This window comes from Lepidothrix coronata, unplaced genomic scaffold, assembly GCF_001604755.1.
Source record: "Lepidothrix coronata isolate B3197 unplaced genomic scaffold, Lepidothrix_coronata-1.0 Scaffold151, whole genome shotgun sequence".
NCBI lineage: Eukaryota > Metazoa > Chordata > Aves > Passeriformes > Pipridae > Lepidothrix > Lepidothrix coronata.
Genome location: NW_016690331.1, coordinates 912,328 through 928,771, shown reverse-complemented (window position 1 = coordinate 928,771; position 16,444 = coordinate 912,328). Strand labels below are relative to the sequence as shown.

The 16,444-nt window shown below is 42.4% G+C and overlaps 1 protein-coding gene across 1 annotated transcript in view; it reads right to left on the bottom strand.

Moving 5' to 3' along the window:
- CRHR2 (corticotropin releasing hormone receptor 2) overlaps positions 1-12,921 on the bottom strand; it is a 130,402-nt gene extending 117,481 nt beyond the window's left edge. Inside the window, exons 1-2 of the mRNA XM_017828682.1 lie at positions 12,843-12,921; positions 8,724-8,817 (exon numbers count right to left, since the gene is read on the bottom strand). Coding sequence (XP_017684171.1) covers positions 8,724-8,817; positions 12,843-12,890 — 142 coding nt within the window. The 5' untranslated portion in view covers positions 12,891-12,921. The remainder of the gene's footprint in view (positions 1-8,723; positions 8,818-12,842) is intronic.
- Between the last annotated feature and the right edge of the window lie 3,523 nt (positions 12,922-16,444).

Sequence of the window (16,444 nt, the reverse complement as noted above, 5' to 3'; positions counted from 1 at the left end):
AAATCCTGGGTTTAGCTCACTAATTCAGATTTCAAAGACCACTCAAGTGTGGCTACACGTTGAGGATTCATCTAAAGATTTCACACCCACGTTCACAGGGATGAACTCGCCAACAGTCTCCTTGAGCAGATTAACAACAAAATTGAAACTACATCTCCCTTCTGGTATTAACTCCTTCCCCTTTATTTACACAGAAGGCAGAAAGCAATAGTTTTCCACATGCTGCTAAATTACCTCAGGGATACTTTCAAGGAAAGAGACGGTTCTTAGGAGTATGATTAATTTCCTGAAACTGTAGTTATTGCAAAGTAGGCATTTGCAGCTGAATGGGCCTTAGGCCAGTCTATATCCAATTAAAAAAAAAAATTGGGCTTGTTTAAAAATACCAGAACAGCCCTAGTGGTTCTGCCTGAAGGTCTACCTACTACATCTTCCAGCCTCCAGCAGTGGATGTTTAGGGAAGTTTAAGGTGTTTAGGATTTCCTGAACAAGATAAGGTTTTTCTCTGACATGTTAAACCATCCTTTATTTAACAGTGACAGCAGCCAAGAGATCAGCTGCTGAGTGCCTGGCCTTAATGCACCGTGGACACCTGCACAAGGTGGAGATTCGGGAGGATGAAGACAGAGCCTCGAAATCAGACTCCCATAGGACATTAATGGAGCTGAGACACCCCACAGCATTTACACCTTTAGGAACCTGTTTCTCACTTGTGTCGCTCTCTCAGCTGCCGGTGTGTGTACTTGGAATATTTGCAGCCATGAGCAATCCTTTTTTCTGACAGTTTACGCACACAAGTAACATCACGAAGGGAATGAGTCGTTGCTACAAGCAAAGATAATGCAGAGGGTGAAATGTTGAACAGTTCGGGCCAGAGTGGCTTACATAAACCATGTTAACATTTTCCATTAGCTCTTTCTTATATAGCCAGTTTCCACCCTCTGACAGTTTAATGAGTAAGATGAATACCCAGAGAGCCAAAAAAAAAGGTCACAGTTCTTATTGTGTAATGGAATAAGAAAGCTGAACAATACCGAGCTGGAGCTTTACAGGTTACTTTACATTTTGACAAGCTTTAGTGCTTGGCTATTTTTTCATACATGGGACAACAATCCCTTGCAAGGCTAAAGGCTTGGAGAACTGTGGCTGGAAAGCTGCCCAGTGGACAGAGATCTGGGGGTGCTGGTCTATGGCTAAACATGAGCCCAGGTGTGCCCAGGTGGCCAAGAGGGCCAGTGGCATCCTGGCCTGTGTCAGGAATAGTGTGGCCACAGCACCAGGGCAGTGACCATCTCTCTGTACTTGGTGCTGCTGAGGCACCTCAAAACCTGTGTTCAGTTTTGGCCCCTCAGTCCAAGACAGACATTGAGGGGCCAGAGAAGGGGCCAGAGCTGGGGAAGGGTCTGGAGCACAAGTCTCATGAGGAGCAGCTGAGGGAGCTGGGGGTGTTTAGCCTGGAGAAAAGGAGGCTCAGGGGGGACCTTCTCGCTCTCTGCAACTCCCTGACAAGAGGTTGGAGCCAGGTGAAGGTTGAGCTCTGCCCCCCGGTAACAGGTGATAGGACAAGGGGAAATGGCCTCAAGTTGCACCAGGGGAAGTTTAGATTGGATATTAGGGAAAATCTATTCATTGGAAGAGTGGTCGGGCTGCCCAGGGAAATGGCTGAGTCACCACCCAGGAGGTATTTCAAAGATGTGACTCTTAGAAACATGGTTTAGTGGCGGCCTTGGCAGGGCTGGGTTAAGGGCTGGACTCAGTAATCTTAAAGGTCTTTTCCAACCTAAATGGCTCTGTGATGTTATGACTATACAATAAGATGTACTCATCTCATGGTTGGGGGCAAAGGCAAATTAGTTCTCTACACTTTATTCAGGAAAGTTCAACTAAGTGATGCAGCCCAGAGTTAAACAAGGAGGAACGAGCTGCCAGCTCCAACGTTACAACAGGTGATTTATGCACCCTGAACCTCTGATCCATCTTTCACATTCACACTCTAGTCCAGAGTAAGCCAAGACAGCATCTCTAAATATGAAGCATCCCACCACTTTCCCTTCCTCAGACCAACTGCTGGATGCTCAAAAAGCTTTGAGCATATGTTGCAACATGCTAATAACAGATAGTGGAAGGTCACCCTCTTTTTTTTTGCTTTCAGTAGTCGCTAGTGAAATAAGGTAGATATAATTTTATACACAGGGGACTAAACCACACAGATTTTAGCTTCACGAAGAAATGGGTGGAGCCCAGCCTCAGCTTGGTCTGTTTTATAGGGTGAATCTGGCTGTGAGTGTGGCTCAGGGACACTCCTCCAAGAGCAGCATGGAAACATCCCTTTTGTCAAAAGCAGGGAGACAAAGGCAAGACAACTACTGCATGTCAACCAGAGCACATCTAGAAACTCATTCCTAATCTGGAGAGTCAACTCAGTCATGGGATCATAAGTTCTTGGGCATTTTTTTGAAATCAAATACAACAACAAAAGAATTGCCTACTCTAACCAGCCTCTCCCATTTCCTAACAACAGTTATCTCCCAGCACTATATAAGTTCCACATCCTCTCGAACCACCCATCCTTCAGAACAGTGCAGCTTGTAGTATCACTCCTGTGGGTTTACTCTCCAAATTGGCCACAGTGTTATTTCACTGCTCGAAGGGCTCATCAACCCACAAACCCAGAGAGAAATGTTGATTTAAAGGACAGGAGGTGTTTTCAGTTAGGACCAGATACACTGACGTGATTCTGTGTGAACAGAAAAGGCGCTCCATCTGTTCAGCAGAACTTGACAAAATGAGACGTTCTACAGAGCATATTTTTATCTATCAAGTGTACCAAAAAAATGGTATCTAATTTAGAAACCACGTTCAGCAAATGGTATTTATTGTACCAACTCTACAAATTTAAAGATTCAAGTGTATTTGATGAAATGGGGCATTGTAGCAGTCACTACTGAGAGTGTGCTGAGAACAAATAACGTAGAAGTGACAGATCCGGGACTGAGGTGCCACTCTCCTGAAATAGGAAAAAACCCTCAGTGGTGTGTTCCCACCATACCTTGTTTTTGTTCATGATCCCTGCCTTTCTTATCTGCATTCCTCTCAAGTTTTCCTCTGTCCGCTTTTCCCTTTCCTTACTCTTCACAGCAGCCCAGGCTGGCAGCAGGGAAGCACCACGGCAATGCCATGAGGTTGGTCACTGCAAATGCTTCCAGAGTCTTAACAGGACAGTGGGATCTGCCCTGACTTCCTACCATCAGCAACCCTGTTCTCTAGTCCTCCCTCAGACCCACAGCCCCAACATCCCAGTGACTTCAGACAGATGTGCTGCAGGTGTTCATCAGTTCAGAGCTGATGCCACTGAGAGGCTGTTTTGATGAAGATGTTCAGAGGGCCTTTACCTTCCTGTATAATGTAAAATCCAAGGGCAGATTATTTCCTTTGGTAGTTTACTGAGGTTCTGCAAAAGCACTTTTTCATGGGGCCAAGACACTGGATCCACTTCTTACTGAAACATGTTTCATGCTGAGCACTTTACAGCCTCATTTGCACAGCTTAGTCTGCTGTTGCTGTAAATTTTGGAATAACTTGTCAGCCTCTGGACACCTGGAATAAATGTGGGAGCCTTTAGATATCACATCCATATATGTGTTCATATATCACATCCATAAACCATTTACTAAAAAAAACCTCAAACCCCAAAACCATCATAAATAATTTGTTTGTGCACCAAATGTACGAAGTAGATGAGGTGCTTAGGGACATGGTCTGGTAATGGACTTGGTATTGTTATATTAATGATTGGATTAGATGAGTCTTTTCCAACCTAAATTATTCTATTTTTCTAAATAATCCTCTCTAGTGGCTCACAGAACTTGTTGGACTGTCTACATAGTTTCCTAATAGATGAGAGATTTTCGATATCCTCAGTTTGGAACTGCCCCAGACTTGAAAAAAATGCAAGCTTTTAAATTCTAAGGACCAGTGGCAGTAATACAAATTGTCCAACAACACACAACACTGTCAGCTTTATTTTGGGAAGCACGAGCAAGCAGTGCTAGACTGCCTGGAATGTCATTTGGGGCAGTGGGAAGTAAACCAACATCATCACCTCTATTTAAATAGTGCTATTGCAACATCTGAAAATAGGAAGCACTATGAAGATTGCTGGTGTCCAGCTTGAGTGCTGGTCATGCAAATGCTGATGCCCAAGGTTATCTTTGCGCCTGTGAGCAGTGACTGGGTGGTGTGGATGGGATGATGTCCCACAGGCAGCTGCAGGAGCAGTGTAGGGAGCTCCAGCCAGCATTCCCCCCACATCCACCAATGTGTTCCTTAAACGAGAGTTTCCCCAGAGAAAACAGCACAGGAGTAGTATAGGCCAGAATTTGTGCAGGTGGAGTCCTGCACACTCAGAGTCAGGAGGTTTACACCATTTCTGTCAGACAACAGCCTTTCACTGCACTGCAAAGGGACCAGAACGAGGGCAAGGAACCAACCCCCGCATCGGGAGGATCCAGTCACCAGGGGGAACAAACCCCTTTTCCTTTCCCAGTGTATCCCAGGACTTCTTGAAATGAAATGCACAACACCTAATCTGCTGTCTCTCCTTTACTGTATTGTCTGAATAGGCTTAAACATCATAAATGCAAATTACAAGCTTCAAATTACATGGCTAAAGGGTAAGAAAGAGAAGAAAAACAGAGAATGTAATTCTTATACTGACACAGTCAGCATAGTAGCGCTGGCCATCCACATACTGGTTTATTTTTTGGACAGAATTCCTGCTTTCAGATGAATTCTCTTTCGACAATGTCTTAAAGACTGTGTGGTCAAATGTGCCAATGTACCAAAAATGGGATCAAAAGATTCCCATGGAGATCAAAATTAAGTAGGATTAGAAGTAATCCAAGAGTTGTAGTTTTTAGTGGAAACGTATAAGATGGGAAAGTCAAAGGATGTGAAGGAAATAATGAAAAACCACATAGGATATCAGTGTGAACTGCGGACCCATGTCCCCTACGTTCCCATAAAAATTCAATCTATAACTCATTGCCTTTCTCATATAGATATATAAAATCAGAATCATCCAGTCATCCTGGCTATTCCTGTAATTCCAGCCAAGCCAGATCAGAGCTTGCAACATGAGAAACACTTTCAGCTGAAGCACCTGTAAAAAAATCCTGTCATTTCAACCAATTCCTCTCATATATGAAAGCAAAGTAATAATTAAATTAAATTTTTCTCCACAAATACAAACATGCATTCCCATCTGGGATGGTGCACTTCCCCTTTCCCCCAGCCCTACTCTGGATTGCTCTACTTTCTCAGGAATTCCTGGTTGGCCTTGGCCTTTGTGTAACGAGTTGGGTGGTGAAGTGTCCCTTGACCATCCCAGGCACTCTTGCATGGCTAAAGTGGGAGCAGTACTGACCAGGTAAGGTGTGGAATGCCATCAGGAATATTCTATCAGTCCCTGACAGCCATGGAACATTCCTTTCCTGAATTATAGCCCAACTGGAACGGTACCGTTACCAGAATTTTCAAAATTCCAGTAATTAGTGACCCAGATTGTGCCCAGGATGGAAATTTAGGTACCCTACACCAAGCATAGTCTGAATGTTGCCACCTTGGATCCATAGTTGACTACTGCATTTGTAGTAAACTCCTTTGTAAATGTTAAATTAGTCAATGATTAAGTGCTGCTAAAATCTCCTGATCCACCTTAAAACTGTGAATAAACCTCAGGCTGCTGCTCCTTCGGAAGCCGTGTAAAAATTCCATCTGTGCTGAATTGCTACTTTTACAGCATCATATTAAGACCACCTTTTGCTGATATGTTGGATGGTGGTTCTTTAGGTGATCCTAATTAGTTATATGTGTAATCCTTAGGATATAAACCACTGATCAAGTCTAAGATGGGACCTAGCTGCACCCAAGTTCTATCAGGAGTTTAACAAGCAAGGTGGGGTCTATTCTGAACCTTATGATTCAACAGAAGGGTCCTCCTTACTTTTTTGCATTTTTGATCTCTGTGTAAATAATTTTGTCTCGATTCTAACTTTATTTTCCTTTGTATGTTCCATCCATGTAGTAATACAGTGAATCTTGACATTGAACTTCGTTAAATCTCACTTTACAAATTCATAACCAACATACTTTTGTTAATAGCTTTGATGGTGATCCTTTAACAATCTAAGCCACTCGTTGACAACTCCATCAAGCTCAAAATCTGAACCCAAGCAATCATGAAGGTTTCATCCAGGGATTTTCAAGGAAACAATGCCCAAAAGAGAGAGTGAGTTATCTTGCCTTTCAACTCTGAAAAAAGTATTTCTTGGTTTAAATCATTTCAGGCTGAATTTACAATGTCATTCACTCAGCAATTCAGTGAAATTACACATGCATTAAATTCTCAAAAGCATTTTATGCCATCTGTTTGGGATAGTTAGAGTGAACATATTTGGGGGGTGAATTTAGTAATTATAAGGGGAGGAAATTAACATATTGGACTAATTAACAGCATCTTCTGGAAAAGAAACAGGGAAAATAACCGCTTACAAAATTTAATGTTTACTGTTCTCCCAGCTAAATAAAGACTGTTCAATATGGCTCTCCTTGGGTTTCTTTACTTGATTTTTTTTTCCCCCCACTTCTAAAATATGATATCTGCACTCTGTTAAGGAACACGAGCCAGAGAAAAGACTCAGGCACTGCAGGCTCTGTGGTCTGGTTCCATCCATCCCCGCTGCTGAATGGAGCAACGTTCACACACCAGTGTTCCAACGTGACACATCCCTGTCGTTGTGAGGGCTCAGAATGAAGGATGCACACAGCTCACCTCATTTTGGGCACCAAAAGATTAAAGCAGACTCAGTCACGGGAGCTCGTTATCCTCAGATCCCATTAAAGAAAAAGCATTTGGTTTCTGCTCCACCTTAGGTGCCCGTTTGGGATGAAATCACACTTTGGACTTTAACTGTAGCAACTAGAACTTGACTGACTATAGAGAGGAGATCACTGTGTGGCAGAGCTCCATTTTTGATGGGATGTCTCACAGTTGAACAGTCCAGACTGCTTTGAAGATCCAGGTGTCATGGAACACAAAGAGAACATGTGCTGGATAGAAGAGCCATGTTCCTGTTGATGGTCCACCACGCTGAGAGAAGAACAATTACCTGTGCTAAGCAGAAAAATGAACTTTTGTCTCTAGTTTGTCCCAAAGTTCACCTCGTGCTTATGCCTGAATCTGGGGTCTAACCACTGGGTTTTACAATATGTATATATTATACACATAACCCCATTCTCAAAGCAGAGTACAGATCACAGGATTTTGAAGTACCATGGGAAGGTATGTTCTAGAAAAGCTGCACTGTCTCCATATGGACTGTCTCCATATAAAAATTGGATTGTCTCTATATAAAAATTGAGTTTCATTAATTTCAGAGCGATGCTTTACCTCTGATCACTGACACTTTACAGTGACAGTGGAATAGAAGAGAGGCTTCTGTGGCTTCTCTCTTTCCCTTTCCTATTAAAATGCTGTTCTTGTAACCACACTCTGCCTGAAAAGATGTCCTGTGTTTATACATCGTTTAAACAACCCAGAAAATTATTTTTTGTCAACAGCTGAGAAATAAATTGTTTGCTGACTTCTAAGACAGCCTGAGGAGGAATTTGTTTTTCCTGCAATAGAAGCTCTGCACAAGGAAAATACATTATGAATAAGTGGCAAGTTTTATAGCAATATTTACAAAAACATTCAAAAGGAAAAGAACACCTGAAAGAAAGGTTCAAACACAGAAACTCATCTATTTCCCCTTTGTTTCCATCTACAGAATGGTCATTAAAATTTATATAAATAAATATGTTTCATGAGGCAGATTTGCTCCCTGGAACTCAATGGCACAAGTTGCAGAGCTTGGACCAGATTCATAAGGCAGGTCAACACACTCATTTATATGTAAATCAAGAAGCAGTTAAGCACAACTGTCAGACTTGAGTCTGATCAGCTTGTTTAGATCAGTTTATTGTCCTTAAGGAATTGATACAGTCAGAGTAAAACACTATTGATTTGGTATGTTACACAGAAAGATTTTTTCTTCCCTGAGCCTCACTTCCTCTGTCCTTTCTCGGGGCTGGAGAACTGACTGAGTGATAATACCTAGATTATTTTTAAACTCTTCCCTCCATGAAGATTTACCAGGGGGAAAGAGAAGCGAAGGGGAAAGAAAGAAACAACTTGACAACTTCTCCCCCAGTAGTATCACTCACTGCTGCACAGCCCCTCTAGTCAGGCTGCAGAGGAGTGGTTCTGAGTGCGTTCCTCCCACTTCCGAAGCCAAGCTGGGTCCAGTTTCACATCTCTTACAGCATCATTTTTCTGCTGTATGAGATGTGTATTTTGGTGTACTTCAGCCAAGAGTTGAGTGCTTTGCCCTGCTTTCAGAAACTGGTCTGGATGCAGACAGTTCAACTGTTCTAACCTTCAACTATCATATCAGTCAGCAAGCATAGCTAATTCAACAGATTAAATTAGGAGAAAGGGCTGTCATTGTGTAAAATTCCAAGTTTTCTTTCCGTGTCACACCACTGTTCATTGTTGCCAACGAAAACCCAAGACTGGAGGCACTATGTTTATCTCAGCAGGAAAAGACGTTCCTGGAGCAAGGACACTTTGAAAACAGATCCTGCAGTAACAAGAAGCCAACAAGAAATGGAGAAATAAATACCTGTGACATTGGTGCGGGCTGACAAAGCCTCACAGTACTTTTCCAGCAGAACAGATAAGGGCAGGTTCACAGAAGACTCACAGTGGAGAACTATCTGGATGAAGAGAGAGAAATAAACCAAACCGTAAATAAGAAGCAGAGAACAGATTTTTCTCATTCATGAGTAAATCCCAGCACTTTCCTAGCAGCTCCCATTACGAATTGATTCAGGTACAGACATCCCATCATGACAGAGAAGGTTTGTGGTTACACTTGCTTAGCTCCAGGCCATCACATGGAATTTATCTGACTAGATGTTGGCATCTACAAACGAACCACCTCTTCTGGACCTCTTCTTGTGGGACCTGCTCAATGCCATTAACAAAGCTCAGGGTCCAATTTTTGTCTCACCTAAAAGTGGATGCCTAAAATAGTGAAGGTGAATCACTTCCCATCAAAGATCACGTGTAGAATTTTTTTCAGTGGTTACATGGGTGCTAAAGATCCTTCCATATTCAAGAGATAAAGCAACTGGAAGAGGGCAATTCAGAGGGCTTGAGGAAAGTGGTTGCATAGAATAAATAGGACAAATAGGCATCCCTATAAGGTGATTTTTGGTTCTTTTGAGACAGGAAAATAGACATGAGTTTCTGACCCTCAGAATTCAGTGCTGAGCCCACTACTGAGGGCAAATGCTAGTGAGAAAGAACAGCAATGTCAACATGGGCACTTCAAGCAAGCTGCAGGTTCAGTACAGGACAATAGTACATCCCCAAGTAAATTTTAGGAAATACAGAAGTAGAGTGGAAATCAAGGGGTATATTGTAATTTTCACTCTCAAAATTAAATTACTGAAGTGCCCAGAGCAGACAGAGGAGAGAAGCCCCCAGAACTGTACATCCCAACACAGAGCTGAGTTGGGAACCTGTTTGGAGGAAAAGCAGCTCTTGAAAAGCCCTTTAGGAAAGGCAGAACTAAATGTGGCGAGAAAATTCAGGAGTGAGACATCAGTGACAGAAACTTTCATTTTCAGAATACGAAACACAACCTTCCTGACTATTTCACAGGGGATATAAAGCTGTGGTAACACACATAAAATGCCTTTGCTTTCTGTTTAGGTGCAATGACTCCAACACAATACAGGTGGCTTTTACTCAGAAAACGACCCTGCTCCTTCAATGCTGATGTTACATTTCAGTGCTCTGAGATGTGTTAAGTGATTGCAGAACCCCTTTCATGCTGCTGAATTCCTTGTCACTTAACAGGAAGGGGGGGTCACGAAAACAGAATCCATCAGCAGTGTTGGTCCCTAAAGAACAACTGTTCTCTGTACGATGCCATTTCTACCTATTTCTCACTTCGCTGTCATTTTACAAAATAGGAAGCCCTGAAATGCAAGCAAAAAGCCTTTCTCAGACTTCATTCTTTTCGTATAAACACCATGAAGCTGCTGTTTCTCCTTCAGGGAGAGTCAAATCCCACTTCCCATAGTACAGCCTCCCAGGGTACTGACCACTCATGGTTGGGTCAAGGAGATAGAGAAAGGCTGCTCTGCATCCAGGGCAGATTCCATCCTAAAAGCACAGAGCTCCAGCCCAGCCTGCCAGTAAGCAAACTCTGTAGTGGTCATGTCTCATGTCAGACCCAGACAAGTGAGCTGACACAGCAGAGGCATCTCCTCCCCTCCAACCCTCCACCCCTCTGCCACCTCACAGGCCAAAGCACTGTCTCACTTCAAAGAAGAAACTCGAGACATCTCCATGTACTGTAAATACGCTGCATGTCCAGCTGTCCCCTCCCTGAGATGATGGGAAAGAACAGACAGAGGTCAGGCACAGGCACAGCATGGGGAGGAGGAACAAGAAAGGTTAAATGTCACATTCACTTTAGGGTCAGCTTAGGTTAATTTGGCTGGAGGGAAAAGCGCCTTCCAGGTATTATGTTACTTTTGGTTTCATTTTCTCCCCTCTAACCACGGTGAACACCCTTGCTGCGTGTGGAACCTTTTTTAAAAAAAATGTATTTAAAGCAGACAAGCCCCAAAAGAGTAAAAATCCTTCTTAAAATAATAAAGAACAGGAAAAAAAAAAAGAGAAACATTTCACTAATGTAGGACTGCAAAAATAAATAATTGGGCCTGTTGTTGTGCATCTATTTTGAAATACTAAAATAATTGCTTTACTGAAACAGCATTTCTTCTAAGACAGCTATCTCTGTCAGAGAGTATGAAACTACGAGACACAATCAGAGGAACCCAAAATCATCTCTAGAGGAGGGAAGGGCAGATGAAAACAGCAAACACGTTAAGGGAGAGTAACATCTTGCTATGGTATGTTGTTAGAAGTAACAGGACACTAACAGCGTGTACTCCTCCATCAAATGAAGGGCTCCAATCTTGCAAACATCTATTTATGCAGAATTAGTTCTTTATTACACAAGTACTCTCACTAACACAGAGTCCTAAAAACGCATATGAAACATTATGTATGTAAGAGGTTACAGTGGATCTGTACAGAGAGCTCTGGGCAAAGACAAATATCTAACCCATCCTAATGCTGCCTCCTCACAGTTCCTACCAGAATTTGTGGTTATTCCATGCAGATTACAGGGGACTTGTAATTTAATTTTTAAAAGATTTATCAGAGAGTCCTGATTTGAAACATTATTGAGTTCCACTACGTTGTAATTTAGACATATAAAAGCAAATGAACACTGCTGTTGTAAAGTTCACCTGCGTGGGAGAGGTTGTTTTATTCTCTCAAATGTGTAAGAAATGACTGCAATAATATAAAATAAAGCCCCAGTGCTACAGACAGGATCCAAAAAAGTGTCAATACAGGCATGGGGCTGCCACAGACACACAATGGAGGATCTTGTAAGTTTAAATATCTAACAATAAGTAGCAGCAAAGTGGATGAAGTTGGGATGACTGAAAGCTGAAGGGAAGAACTCAGGTGGAAAAGGATGACACGTGGAACATTCCTTGCCAAGACAGAGGTAAGCTCAGAGGCAGTGAGTGCTGCCAAACATGGACAGATGCACGTGCTCCACTTTCCCATTCTCACACAAGAATTCCCAGATAACATATTCCAGTTGCCTAATAAAAGCCAGTTGTTAGGCCTCCCTGTGAAACATCTGCTGGTGGCCTGCTGAGCAAAAGCAGAGGTGTTGACATCTGAGACAGCCTCAAAGTAATAGAGCAAAAACTCTCCCTTTCAAAAAAAAAAAAAAATGTTTCCAGTATTTATAAGGTCCCAGAGAAATCCATCCCATGAAACTACAGCAGCATCTCACCAGAAAGCCACTCACAGAAAAGCAGTGGGATTTGTATTAAATAGCTCAGACTTCAAAACAGAGAGGGCAACAGCTGAGCTGATCACCCAGGATTTCCTCTGCAATTCAGGAGGAGAAGCAGGATTTTTTCAGATGCAATTCATCTGCTGTATTTTAAACCTTTAAGCTGAAATTTCCTGCACTGACTTCATTTGCTGGGTCTCACCCCCTAGAAGGACAGAGTCACTTGGATGAATCTTTCCTAAATTTCCTTCAGACACTCCATGAAAAAGGAGAGGTAAAAACATTCTCAGAGGTGATGGCTACAGGAGACAGGAACACATCCCCATCTTATCTGGAGCACTGCTCCTGTCTTTTACTGAGCAAGGCGAAGTGACCTTCCATCATCAAACAATTTTGTAGTTCTCAGCTACAAAACATGTGCTCAGTCCACACCTGACAAGAGAAGGACCCATCTCATGCCTGTAAGGCCATACAGGAGCAAAGTTTCAGTCTAAACTATTCACCTGTGCTCTTTATAAAGTCAAAACACTTCCCTTTCTGAGCAGACACCTCTGGTAATGGCACAGATCGTGTCTGGAGCCTGTTTATTCCTATCCTTCATCTCTCTGAAGCAGCACTGCTTAAATAAATACTACCTTTTACTTAATTTTTAGATCTTCAATTAAATAAATACTACCTGTATTTTAGTTTTTCATTTTAATAGATAATACCTGCATTTAATTTTTAGTTCTTCAATTAGACAATGCAAATAAATTCATCTGAGAGACACTCCTGGCTCAAAGGTAACCTTATCAAGTTAAGCTCTCCAAAGGCACCATCCCCACAATGAGATCCTGTGCTCACCTCAATGTTTGGGAAGGATGTTCTCAGGGCAGAGGTCCAATTCAGCATAAATATTGTTAGTTTGTGCCCACAGAAGCTCATTTCAGGGAGACACGTGCATTTAACTTCACAAGGAAAATGTAATTAGTGAAAGAGCTCAATGCAGCAAAAGCAAAGTGAATCCCACCCTTCCATGACAAAACCCAAACTCCATTTGAATACAGCTGAGGAATTTCCAGGACAGGTGGGCACTTGGCAACTTCTACAGGGGTTCCTGCCATCACCAGTACTGTGTATGAAAACAGATGCCCAGGGAAAAAACACCAGGTATTCCATGGAATACACTTATAGCAAATGCCAATGTTCATCTGAGCAGCTCTTTCCCTCTAAGGGATGGCAACACAAGGGAGGGAATGAGGAGAGCTGGAATATTTGCTGACTATTAATCACCTGAAGGAATATGCACCACCAGGGAGAGTGAAAAATGCTACTTCAGGAGAAAAAAAGAGATTAGCACAGGAGAGGAGGGGGAATTCATCTTTACTGTTGCCAGGATGGATTTATATTCACTGGTGTGTGGTTGTTTCATACACGAGGTGTATATAAAAGAGATGCTTGTTCAATGACAGTGACAAGAGGCCCAGAGTGGTCAAAATACTTGGCTTCTTGAAGAACCAAAAGGTGTTTTTGGCTTTTCTCAAGTCAGTCATTTAAAACTTCTCGTGCAGCAGCATTTGCCAGCATACAATTGTTTGGTTCTGCTTCACCAGAAAATAATTTCCATTTATGATAGAAAGTCTAATTACAAGTTTTCACAGGAACCTGCAACCTGAAGCCTGAGACAGCTAAGCTTACAGTAAAAGGAAAGACTCTGGGAATAGCTCAAGAAAAACAGTCTCCTTTTCAAGTCATCCTTCAGCTCTTTCAACTCCCTGTCATTACTCACCTCTAAATTAATCCAAGCAGATATATAAAATAGTGATACCAGCTACAGAACCCCAAACGCTCCAGGAGACACTGCTCTATGATCTTAGAGGCCAGATGTATTCTGCAGCTCTTCCAGGAAGTCTGGAAAAAGAGACTATAAGTCTGCATGGAATGGGAATTAGGACCCCAGTTCAATAAAGCAACTGAACACATGCTCAGTTCTAAGCGTGAAATTAAATTAATCCTTATTCAAAAATAAATTAAAAAAAAAATCCCTCAAGCATCTGCTACACTGATCCCACCACTGAACTTCACTGTTGTCTTTGAAACTTGGAGATCTGCCTTCATTAAGCATCTGCCCACATGCTCTGCTGAATAAGGGTGTAGAGGGAAGGTTCTTCATGCACTGAAGCCAGGCACGTGCCAAGGGATCTTCTGAGTCATGAGACATAAAGCAAAATTGTTTAAGGCCACCCATGGGCTGGACTTGTCCAACCAAGTCTCCTGCCCTTTCAAAACCACATGAGATGTGTAAAAAAGGAGCAAAACAGCACTTGAATTGCAGGGTACAGCTCTCTTCAAAATAATATTGCTTAGTGGAAAGACGCTTCAATCTCACATCCCTGAAGAGTTTTTTTTATTCATCCACCACGTCTGTGAATATCATATCCAGAAACTGGAAGGAGAGCCAGCACTCCTGAATTAATGTCTTCCCTTTTCTTAGATCTTCACACCAAACCCATGACTAAATCTTCCCTACTCTTTCCACCCAATTCCCATTATTCTGAATCCTCTCAGCAGCTCAAACGTGATTCACCTCACCCACACATTTCAGAAGGCATTGCTTTAGGTTCCCTCATACCCAATGGAAGAAGGAAACACTATCAAGGAACAATCCATTGCTTCTGCTTTAAACACATCCTTTAGGATGAGATAACTTATGCACTGGAGACAAAACACACAGGGAATCCATAGTTTAAACTCAAGTTTAAAAGTCATATTTGCCCAAATGAATGTCAATACCTCAGCTACCTCTTATCTACCTGAATAGCCTCTGCAAGGATCCATTGTCATCACACTGTCACTACACTTCAAGGCCTCCCTTCACAGGCTCTTCCACTTCTAGCTCAACAAATGTGAGCTCATAATCTTTGTTTTTCAGGTCTCTCCCAGTATGCTCCTGCCTGAAAAAGGTAAAAATCCATCTCACGTGCTTTAGGCTTTAATCAGCTACTGAACTCTGCTCAACTTTCCGTGGAATGTTGAAAACTGTTCCTCTGTATCCTCCATAAAATGTTCCTTTAACCCAAAATTTCGTGGTAGTTCAGTGTCACCTCACCGGCTCATTTTTAATTCTCTTTCTCTCCATCCATTCCTTTTTCCTTCAATTTTTACCTCTTGGGCTGGAGCCTACCTTTAGAGATTTGAAAAACGCATATCACAGGGAAATTTAACTCCAAGACTGGAACAAGAGAAGATCTTCTTCCTCCTGAAGAGGAATTACAGAGGAGTCAGACTCCTGTCAGGAGCTGACAGCAGAAAGACAAGACAGGCATCATTCACAAGTTGAAGTGAGGGAAAATCTCAGAAAACATAAAGGGAAAAAATATGCACCATGACAACGACTGAGCATTGGAAAAAAGGTTCAGAGATGTTGTGAAAGCTCCATCTTTGCAGATTTTCACAACTGAACTGGGTGAGCATGATGTGGTTTTGCAATTAGCCCTGCACAAATTGTTTTTCCATTCCTTGGTTCTAGAATCTATAGTCCCTATGGTAAAAAGTATCATAGATAACAATTACTCCCCAAACCTTTTGTTTTGGCAATGCAGTAATTACCAGCTTACAGGCTGTATCTTGAACAATAATCAGCAATCTTGAGGCTTTGAGGGTTTTTTCACTCATGTTTCTAATATTTTGGACTCTGTTCACATAACAATAATTAAAATATTATGCCAAATAATATGAAAATACATTTTTAAATTATTTTTGTATTTAAAGATAGAATTTTCTTTTACTCTGTCTGAAAGAAATACTGGAAGTCTGACAAGGCTTCAAAATATTCGCAAAGACACTTGTTCTGATAAAATAAGGGTTTCTTACACCTTGGAAGGTGTCTCAAGTTCAAGATGGACTAAATAGCTGATGTCACAGCAGGGAGGACTTGAGACAGGATGAGGAAAATTCCTCGCTGCTTCTGACGAGGAGCACACGAGGTCAAAATTCTTTCCTGTGCTCTGGGACATCGTTCTCCTCAGCCAGAGGGATAACCCTGGCCTTCCTCTCTGCTCTGAAAGACTCAGTTGATAACAGGAGGAGCGGGCAGATCCCTGGATGCCTTCACCCCCAAAACAAGGGAAGAGCGGGAGCAGAGCACTCTTTTAAGTAGTCCAGGGGCTGGAACAGGGAAAGCAGCAAGGTGACAGCTGTGATGGCCACACTGCAAAGTGCAGCCCCTGGTGCTGTCTCTGCTGGCAGGGCCTCCTGAAACCCAAGCTCTGTCTGGGCTGGGGGAGTTTGCTACTGCCACTCAAAGGGAATCGATACTTTAGTCCCGGCCTGGCTAAGCCACCAGCAAAGCCTGGCTGGCAGCCCCACGGCCAACCTGCTCCCACACATCAGGCACACTTCCTTTCCTTCACTTTTGCCTTCTTTCCTCCTTCCTTTTCAATGGAAAAGCCACCTCTGCTAGAGGA